Source organism: Ammospiza caudacuta, chromosome 19 (assembly GCF_027887145.1).
Source record: "Ammospiza caudacuta isolate bAmmCau1 chromosome 19, bAmmCau1.pri, whole genome shotgun sequence".
Classification (NCBI taxonomy): domain Eukaryota; kingdom Metazoa; phylum Chordata; class Aves; order Passeriformes; family Passerellidae; genus Ammospiza; species Ammospiza caudacuta.
In genome coordinates this window covers 10,076,889-10,087,419 of record NC_080611.1, presented here as the reverse complement: position 1 = coordinate 10,087,419, position 10,531 = coordinate 10,076,889, and the positions used below count along the sequence as shown (strand labels likewise).

The 10,531-nt window shown below is 44.0% G+C and overlaps 1 protein-coding gene across 1 annotated transcript; it reads right to left on the bottom strand.

The window, feature by feature from the left end:
* On the bottom strand, window positions 1–8,396 carry APOH (apolipoprotein H). Its single transcript, XM_058817385.1, has 8 exons — window positions 8,303–8,396; window positions 6,753–6,929; window positions 5,529–5,625; window positions 4,139–4,215; window positions 3,346–3,534; window positions 2,560–2,739; window positions 1,262–1,459; window positions 1–428 (listed from the first exon to the last, which is right to left on the bottom strand). Exons 1-8 carry the CDS (start codon window positions 8,364–8,366, stop codon window positions 358–360), a joined length of 1,053 nt encoding a protein of 350 aa, XP_058673368.1. The 5' UTR covers window positions 8,367–8,396; the 3' UTR covers window positions 1–357.
* Between the last annotated feature and the right edge of the window lie 2,135 nt (window positions 8,397–10,531).

Sequence of the window (10,531 nt, the reverse complement as noted above, 5' to 3'; positions counted from 1 at the left end):
TGGCTGAAAATCACTTTATTGTAAAGCAACTGCTATTGAGGAGGTCATTTACAGCTGCATAAATGTTGGAAATATGGAGAGAAGCACTAGTGCAGGGATTTGGAAGAAGGCAGAGACAGGATAGTGGAAGTTAATGGCTGAAATGATGTATTGTAGCTTGTGGAAGAGACTGGAGGGGATGGTGGGAGGGAAGTAAGCATTCACAGGTTCCAGAGTTCACCTGGAAATTTACACTTACAGGACCTGAGTTACATTTACATGACCCAAATTACACTCACAGGACCTAAGTTTTCCTCTTGTATATGGAATGTTCTGTCTCAGTAAGGCAGAAAATTAGTACTGGGTTATTTCTCTGCTTCAGGCTTCATCTTCACAGGCTTTCATCTCTGAAGGGTCTTTCTTCACCAGAGCTGAGAAAAAGCCACGTTCTGTTGGAGACAAGTGAAGAACTTGGGTTAATTTCTTACAACATGTGACAGCTGAATACAACAGCGAGGTGAGCAGTCAATCTTTGCATCATAGTGAAACTGTTGGAAGAAATGCACTTTTATTTTCTATCTTAATAAAGCTGAGCTTCGTACATCAGAAGCCAAATGTGAGGAGAGATGTTTTCATCATGGACAGGCTGTGCTTTTCCTTTGCTTAGAAATGAAACTAAAACTTACAAGGAAAATCCTATGCAAGGAATATTGACAAAACAAGTGTGAAACATTTCCTCTGGCTAGCAAAGTTGGTAATGTCTGTTTATTTATTCTAAAAGCCTGAGTGCCTGTGAAGCTTTTCCTCCAGCATCAACTCCTCCCCACAGCTCTCAGCTGCTTTTCAACGCTCCTGGTCCAAAGTGTTTTCCTGATCAGCACAAGGTGGGAATAATCCACCAGAATAAGAGGGAATATGTCAGGTTCTCAAACCTGCAGTAGTGTTGAGGCTATTTGTCACTAAAGAAGGTGCTGATCCAAGGATTTGGGAAATCCCAGAATACTTCACATATGGCCTTTTCTTTGGGCTAGTAACATCTTCAAGTAACATTTTCTAGAACAGGACAGGAATGAAAGCAGGTCTCTGACACAACCAAAGGAAAATCCTTGCTGAGCATTCTCTCCTCAGGCCATTTTCTTCCAGAATGCCCAATAACTCAAACACCCAGGAATTCAAATAGCCACTCAAGTAGGGCTTGAGGATGAATTATGACATTGTCCCCCACATGAAGCAGTTGTAATTCCCCCACCAGGAGCTGGTTTGTGGGCAGCCTGGCTCATACCTTTAAAGCAGGCAGGGAGGGTGAAGTTGCCATCCACACATGCCACATCCACAGTGTAGGCACAGGATTTTTCCTTGTTCTTGCAGAAGAAGGAGACAGTTTCCCCGTGCAGAATGCCATCCTTCAGGTCGTTCTGAACTCTCTTCTTCTCTCCATTGTACAATACTACAGCTTTCTTAACTGGTATTTTACATGGTGCTGGAAAAAAATCCAGTTATAAGGAGCAGGTTTGGAAAGGGGGTAGATCAGATGCCAGCAGAATTCTGTGTATGTGACATTTGGGAATGAAAAATGTGTCCCACATACGGACAGAACTTCTGCTGGTATGAAAATGCTGAAGAAATTCAGACCCTGAAGCATAGGGTCAAAAGTTTCCAGTGAAAATCCAGCCTCAGTGTAATTTCTAATGACATGAAATAGGAAGAGGAGAGGAAATGCTCAGACAGAATAAAGTTACATGGCTGATTATTGAAATCAATCCAGATACATCAATGTCATACAACATTCAGTGTTGGGAGAGAAATTATCAGGCCCTTGCAATTCCTTTTTTTGGCTTCCTTTCGTGCTCTTGCACAAAGGAGTGACTGTTGGAATTCAGGACATCCCTCTGGCTGTCCTGGATTGCCCAAACCCCTGTCAGGGGGCTCAGAGACCCTGGCACAGAGCCCGAGACTGCTGTGACTTTGATTATGACCCATGAAAAAAAATACAACCTTATATGAGGATCTGCAAGCCACAAAAGTCTAAGTAGAATAATAGTTAGTTTGTCACGGGGTGAAAAATAGATTTTTTGGGGTTTTTAGAATGGGGGTTCAGGAGTCAAGATGGAGGAATCTGGGCATGTCCAGCCTTTCTCCTTCTTCTTCTTGGCCTCCATCTCCTGCTGTGATGGTGGCACTTTTGGATTGGTTCAGAGTAGAAGCTCACTTTTAACATAGGTGATAGGTATTGGGAAGTTATGGTAAATAATATACATATATATAATATACGTAGTTTTTAGTATAAGAAGATAACACACAGTGTGCCTCTGTCTGACCTGCTGAACAGACCTCAGCAGGCCAGAGGAAGAATTTTATAGATAAGAAACAATAAACAACCTTGAGAATGAGAACCGAAGAGTTCTGAGAATAGAAGAGTTCTCCTTCTTCGACTGCCGGGCTGGAAAAAGAGACTTTCCAACCCCTCTCGGGGTCACTGTGACCAGCAGAAGTCCCGCGAAGTGACAGCTCCACAGGCAGAGCAGGGGTCAGGTGGAGGAGCTCAGTTTGTTCCCTGTTTCTGGGCACGGGGGTGCTCACCTCTGCAGACTGGCTTTGTGGACCAGTTCCCAGTGCTCTCGCAGCGGGAGCGTTTGGGTCCCTCCATGACGAAGCCGGGCTGGCAGCCGAAGCTGACGCTCTCGTTGTAGTGGTAGGTTCTGCGCACTGCAAACTCTATAAACCCATTCTCTATTCCTATCGGAGTGGGGCAGGTGACAGCTGGGGGACAAAACCAAACACAAAGCTTTAGCAGTGTCACAGGTCAAAAATACAACTACAAACCTGAAAAATGGACAAAAAGTTTCACAGAGGGTCATTGCAGTGTCTTTCACAGGAAACGCAGCCAGGGGAAAGACAGCTTCAAAACCACAACAAATAAATAAACATTACTTGTTTTAAATACACATCCGTTGCAATCTGCGGTTATAACATGACTTAAACGGGGTGTAATTTAACTAAAAGCAGGGAAGTCTTTAGGACTGAGGGTAAGGTTGGCTGTTTCTTAGGTGAATCTGAGCACTTAGAATCCAATGTTGGCTGCACACTGGAGGCCAGGCTCAGGTTGCCCACTGTGCACCATGTTTAGCAGGGTTTGTTTATATAACCTTTACACCTGCACCAAATGTTTTGTCAATCCCATGTTACGTGCCATGGGTTAGCAATCTCCTTGATCCACAAGCCTCAATGATTGCAGAATTCAGCTGCAGAGGAATTGTGCTGTATGTTTGTAATTACAGTTATAAAAAACAATAAATTACAATTTTGTTGTTCATTTAGTTTTGTATCTGCAATTCTCAGGAATATGGATAAAAGTGAGTTACTCACCCTTGCACACTGGAATGCTGCTCCAGGTGCCATTGGCCATGCAGGTGGCTGTCTCATTCCCAATCAGGGCCAGAGGAGGGACACATTCAAACTGGATTGTGTCCAGGAAATGAGAGACATTTCCAGGATGTAGGCGACGGAAAGAGATGACCCCAAATTCTGAGAGCGAGGGAGGTGCACAAGTCACAGCTACAAAAGAACAGAATTCAGAAAATTCAGAAAAAGATTTAAAGCATTCAGAAAAAAAAAAAATCATTCAGAAAATTAAATCTTAACGATCAAATAATTGTGGAATCAGAGGAGCAACATTCTTATGACTAAATGAACCCAACACGGAATCACAGCTGGCAAAATATAATTTAAGTTAAAAGTGTCAGAGGGGCCTCAGAGTATGGAATTCATGATTTTTTCTGGATTTTTCAGCTAATATTACTGCTTTTCAGTCAAGTGCTTTTGCAGGATAGGTTATGGCAAAACCCTGCATAAGTACAAAGGCGTGACAATATCCTCTTTTTATACACAGGGAGGAGGAATTTGAGTGGATAAGCATCTTACCTCCAGCTGTAAATAGCATCCCTGATCCCGACCTTTTGTTCAGACCTTTCAGAACTGTATTTCTCTAAAACCCACACATAGAAAACCAAATATGCAGCATTCTGCTTGATTTTTCCCAACCAGCTTTTGCACAGCACTAGAGAAGACTTCTGAATAAGAGTATATATAATTCTGAGCAATGCAAAGGAATATTTCTGGAATAAGAATAAGGATATTTATTTTTTATTGAAACACATACGTTGACACTGGGGAAAAGTTCCAGTCCACTTTCCATCTGCCATGCACTGGCTCGTTCTTGACCCAACAAGGTTGTAGCTGGAAACAAACAGACCAGGTTATCAGAGCAGGGGGATCAATCAAAGATCTGCCATTTCTCATAAACAGAATGAAGAATCCAGCTCTGAAATCCTTCTCTAGTTCAACAGTTCCTGATCTCAAAGGAAGTTTAGAATCAGATCTAAAAAACTGACAATATCCAAATATTGCAAAGACCCAGGCAGAAAGCTTGGTACAACAAGATGTTTTGTTGTTTTATATTGTTTTACATATTAATTTCTACAACTGATTAATGCTATGGATGGATGTAAACAGCAAATATTGATCTGTGATTGCTCGTGCAAATGGTATGGTTTCCTGGGAGGAGTTCACAGTTAATTATGGCAATTAGGACCAAATATTGGAAAGAATTCAGTGCTCTTAAGAACTAAAGTCATTGAGGTACATTGTTATATTTTAATCCCAGACATTTCAATTTCCATATGCACATTACACACTTTTCTCCTGTCCTCTGTATTCACACAAATAGCATCTACTCTGAGTTTTAAAGAAATACTCATAATGAGTCTGGCATTTCAATATCACACAGCTGAAAACCAGTAAATTAGAATTAACAAAACCAAATCAAGTCCCATTACTACACTTGGTGTCACAGTTGAATTTATTTATTCCTTATCTTGCTGCTTTTTTACAGAAGGAGGTTGTTGAGGCTGTTGACACTTTTCAGTGAGCTTTAGGCTGTGTCTCACCTGTGCCCTTCCAGGTAAGCCCTGATTTGCCATTAATTGCCCAAGTACAATGAAATACATGCTGCTATCAAATGCTTCCCTACATTTACCATAACTACTTTTTAAATTCATTCTTTTTCCTAAAGCTAATGAATATCCCTGAGAAAAAGTGAATTTACTGAAGGTAAGTTAAGATTACCTCATGTTTTCATTTACTGAGCTTGGAAAGGCATAGAAACACAATTTCCAGTCCTCAGAGCCCAACAGCATAACTTTGATGGAGATTATCTACTCTCTGCTGTAGGATTCCATCTCATGATGCAATAAGAGGATTTGAAAAGCAGGGGAAAGCAGTCCAGAATAATTTTTTTGCATAAAATCTCTGCTATTTTGGTGGTTTCTGTATTTGTAAGACTTTTCTTTGGAGTAGCAAAGCTCCATAATGTTATAGCCAAGACTGAGCAGAGGTAGATCACCAGACAAGCTTTTTTTTTAATGATTTCTGAAATGTAGATGAGATTTATGTGCAGTTTTCAATGTTCTCTGTCTTACAGTATGGCAGTGGGTGATACTACAATGTGATTTATGCTGTTTATTTAGCAGCATGAGGAAGGGAACACTTACCCTGGATCACATGAAAAAGTTACAGTGCTCTGGTACTGAAACTCTTCAAAATCCATTTTCCCATTCTGCAGGGGTGGAGGAGGGGGGCATCTCTTTGCTGTTTATTAAATATTAAAAACAGATCATGTTATTTCATGAGGCATGACATAATAATAATTTCATTATAGTGGGAATAGGTAGATCATAAAAGTTCATCCTGGTGTCTTTCACATTTCTCCACTCCCATGTATTACATTCCACAAGTCTGGCTGTTCTACATTTCTATCAAAATACAAGTTTTTGGGATTAAATATTTTTAACACTCGATTGCCTGAGGAATGTAAGTTGTCTGCAATGAAATGATGGGAATGCATCTGAGGATGCAATAAATGCAGGGGTTATGAAGCAGCACATGTTGTTAGAGAATGAGCACTGCAGGGGTGGGGTGGATGAAGGTTCCTCCTGTCCTGCTCCAGTCTCCATCCCCATCTGTGTATGTGACATTTGGGAATGAAAAATGTGTCCTACATATGGACAGAACTTCTGCTGGTATTAAAATGCTGAAGAAACTCAGACCCTGAAGCGTTGGGTCAAAAGTTTCCAGTGAAAATCCAGCCCTGTGATAGTGGTCACAGGGGTTCTTGGATGAGGGAAGAGACGTGGATTTGACTCCATATTTCAGAAGGCTTGATTTATTATGTTATGATATGTACATATTACATTATAACTATACTAAAAAGAATAGAAAGAAAGGTTTCCTCTCAGAAGGCGAGCTAAGAATAGAATGGAAAAGAATGATAACAAAGGCAGCTGGCTCGGACAGAGAGTGAGAGCCAGCTCTGCCATGACAGGTCACTAAATCCAAACATCCACATGAGACCGATCACGGATCCACCTGTTGCATCCCACAGCAGCAGATAACCATTGTTTACATTTTGTTTCTGAGGCCTCAGCTCCTCAGAAAGAAAAAAAAACCCTAAGCAAGGATTTTTAGTGAAAGGATGTCTGCGACACAGCCCTAGTGTAATTTCTGTTACACTGAGAGCTGGGGCTGAAGGGCAGGGGTGGGACACAGATGGGAAGATCCTTTCCATCACCTCCCCTCTTCCACACGCTGCTGTCCTCCAACAAGAGAGGGAAGAACCAGTGGAGAGAGACCTGCTGAAATCCATCCAATTCGTCCTGTGGATGGTGAAATGCCCTTTCAGGTCCGTGCCCACAGGGGCAGGAGGTGCTGGTACTCACGGAGGCAGAGCAGGGTGTTGAAGGCCCACTTGCCCGTCGGCAGGCACGTGTACTTCCTCTGCCCGCTGTTGGGCATGAACCCCGGCCGGCAGGTGTACTCCACTTCCTCACCCACTTCATACACCTTTTTGTCTACATTGAGGGTGGCAAACAACACTTCTGGTGGCCTAGGACACACTGGAGGAAAGGAATTCACAAGAGGTTTTGTTTACAAGTTGGAGAGAGGTCAGGCGTGGTCAGGACCTGCTGCAGGTTCTCCAGTTAGCAAACTGGAGTTGTTTTGATTTCCCACTTTGAGGCAGAGGATTCTCTATTGTTATGAGTTATAGAATCTCCCTGCCCTGAGCTTTTTTCTTCCTGAGGCAGCTGATGGCTGCCATAAGTATTAGCCAGAAAAAAATGTGGTGTTCTTCTTCTCCTCAGCAGCCCTACCAATGGTCCCAGTTAGATTTGGTATCACTGTTTAAACTAAAATTTACTTTTCCTCCAAAATATTTATTTATGAAGGTGGTGCACAAATTGAGTCAAGCTGCACCAAGGGAAATACAGGTTAGATATCAGGAAAAAGGTTTTTACAGAAAGAGTAATAAAGTTCTGGAATGTTCTGCCCGGGGAGGTGGTGCAGTCCCCATCCCTGGGTGTGTTTGACAAAGCCTGGATGGGCACTGGGGGCCAGGGCTTGGGTGAGGGGCTGGGGCTGGGTTGGACTCGATGACCTTGAAGGTCTCTGACAACCTGGGGATTCTGTGATTCTGTGGATTTAATTACAGTAAATTGCCTTGGACAAAACAGGGTGAGAATAACTTAGAAGCAAAGAAATACCTTTCATTTTTAATCCAAATCCGTTTGGAGGGAGTCAGCCTGAAATCAGGTATTTCTTCTTACACTTAAATTTCTTTTTTCCCCCAACTTTTCTGTTCACTGGGGTAGACCCTCTGTTCCATGAGCCAGCTCTGCTTTGCAAACAGCTCTAGCACGGTGACAGCAGGAGCAGCTCATCAGCCAGAGGGTGAGAACAGGAGGGAACAGCGAGGGAGGAACGGAGGGTGCAGCCTGAGCTCCTGCTGAGGACATGGACAGAGGCTCCTGCTGCCATCCAGGGGACAGCCAGAGGGACAGGGAGCTCAGCGTGGAGAAATAAATGGCAAACACAGGGAAGGGAGAGGAGACAGTGCTCAGAGCTCTGGGTGTGGGGGATAGGAGGAGAAAAGCAAAGCAGGAGCTGTGCGGGCATGGAGGGGTGAGCAGGGATGGAGCAGGTTAATTCCTGGCACACACAGTTCCCCCCTGGCACCCAGGCAGCTGGGTCCCACAACATCTGTCTGCATTTCTTGTGCTGTCTTTCATTTGATGCTTTTGCACACAGCCACTCACCACAGGAAGAGACAGAGGGAAGAACAGAAAGCGAAAAGAGATGAAAACCTCTCAGGGAAAAGCCCTGTTCTAAACACTTGACCAGGATTATCAGAGGCTTTAAAATCCCGTTGTTTTCTCCAGTTTCCCCCATTCCCACCCCAGGATGGGCTGTCCAGGAGGTGGAAGGCACTCACCTTTGGTCGCCAGGGCGCAGTGGCTCAGAGCCACCAGGCACCCGAGCAGTGCCAGGGGATGCATCCTGCCAGTCCCCGACGTCCCGAGTGCCCCCAGGCCGCGGCTCTGCCCTTAAAAACCCACAAAAGGATGGTTACATATTAACTCCTTGTGTTTATTCCCGTCCCAGTAAACAGAAGATAAAAGCTTCCTTGTGTCTCTGCTAATAAAGGCTGAAACAAGCGTCACATGTTGCTCCGGGGGCATAATGCAGGGATTCAGATGGCAATTTCTGCTCCTCTCTGGCTGTTTCTGCAGAGCATCTCCTGCTGGGACCCATGGTGATGGGGAAAACAGTATTCTCAGCATCTGTAGAGGATGAGGATATTCGGAATGCAAAATTGGGTTGAATAATAGAACTGTCACTCCGAGGCTCGTGTTTGTCACTGGAGCGTGGACATTTCTGTGCACCAAAGACTCCTGACAGTTATAGCAAAATCATTCCAAGGCAAAATGATCCGTTTTGGAGTGGCATTGGTATTGGAATGTGCCCCCAGTGAGGTACCAACCTCACGCCAGTTTGCACAGATGATGATCTGGCCTGAAACTTGGGACTTCAGGGTCCCTTTTGATCTGATTCCTGTTGTCTTCCAATTACCAGTTAACCAAAGGCAGCAGAGACAGCACTCAGTGCCAGCTCTGCAGGAAGGCTGAAATGATATTCCTCTTCTTATTTGTGACAAGGGGGTCATAAATCAGATTTCTGGGTGGCATAAAGCCTTGTTGTGGCACTGCAAGTTTGGGGCATCAAGTCAGAACTTGACAGGTATCAGCTGAGGTTCTGATCACTGCAGTTCTCCTAATTTAGCAGATTTTAACTGCAGGAGCATCTGAAGAGCAACCAAAATAACATTTGTGTAATGATTGTTCCACAGTTTGGTGTTTCTAATCTAAGTATCCTCCTCCCCTGCTGACTCACAGCCTGCGAGGGGGAGTGAGGGACATTTGAAGCTCTGAGAGAAGTTGGGTTATGTCAAGCTCTTACTGCTGGGATCTCTAATAGTTTGTTTATTTATGTTTTATGAAATTTCTTTGTTTGCATTTGAAACATGAATTTTAGCCACAACATTAAACAATTGGGAACATGCTATTCTTCTCAGAAAGAAAACGCTGTGAATGTCCTGCTCAGACTATTTACCAAATACACAGTGCCGAAGGGCAAAGTACCACTGCTAAACCAACAGAAAAAGATTGACTTCATTTTCTGTATTTACATCAGATAATTTTTCCATTTGTCACAGCCTGCTTTTTCCTCCTCTCTTTCACAAGGAGCATTTCCCTTCAAGGCACTCTGCTTTAATAACCTTTATTTCCTCTGGTTTAAATCCTTCTGTAGATCTGCCCGATATTTGGATTTTGTCCTTTTCTGTGTTTGAACACCGGGAACGGACGGGAACAATTTGGGGCATTTCGGCGTCGCTCCCACGCAGTTCCGGCTATGAGCAGCAGGGGGCGCAGCGCGCTCTGCCTTGGACCGGGAATTCCAAAGTTTTCTGTACTAAAAAACAGAGAAAAAAGAGTTAAATTACCTGCACATTCATTTCTCATCCATTTCCTGCGTGAAAACTTTACCTCTTTCAACACTGAGATTTAAAACTGCATGTGAAAGGGACAGAGGAATATTTATGTGTAGAAGTGCATAGTAACTGCCAATGTTGTGATTCTTGTTGAAAACTTATTTCTCTGCCATGAGAAACATCTGAAAGTATGCTACAAATAACTGCGTGTGTTCCAGAATTGGAGAAGGACGCTGAGTTAATCACGAGGCTGGAGCTCCTCTGCTCTAAGCCAGGCTGGCAGAGCTGGGGGTGCTCACCTGGAGAGGAGAAGGATCCAGAGAAACCTCAGAGCTCCTTGCAGGGCCTTAAGGAGCTGCAGGAGAGCTGGAGAGGGACTGGAGACAGGGATGGAGGGACAGGACACAGGGAATGGCTCCCACTGCCAGAGGGCAGGGCTGGATGGGAGACTGGGAAGGAATTCCTGGCTGTGAGGATGGGCAGGCCCTGGCACAGGTGCCCAGAGCAGTTGTGACTGCCCCTGGATCCCTGGCAGTGCCCAAGGCCAGGGTGGAGCAGCCCAGGACAGTGGAAGGTGGATGAGATGATCCTCAAGGTCCTTCCAACCCATACCATCCCGTGATTCTATGATTTTTTGGTTCTATGATTCTATGAAAATGTGACAATTATCAT

Excerpts from the sequence above, each read along its gene's own strand:
- APOH (XM_058817385.1), bottom strand. The coding sequence starts at position 8,366 with ATGCATCCCCTGGCACTGCTCGGGTGCCTGGTGGCTCTGAGCCACTGC. Across the intron at positions 1,460-2,559 it reads CACAAAGCCAGTCTGCAGAG|CACCATGTAAAATACCAGTT; the intron begins GTGAGCACCCCC and ends ATTTTTTTCCAG. Across the intron at positions 429-1,261 it reads CCTCCCTGCCTGCTTTAAAG|AACGTGGCTTTTTCTCAGCT; the intron begins GTATGAGCCAGG and ends TGTCTCCAACAG.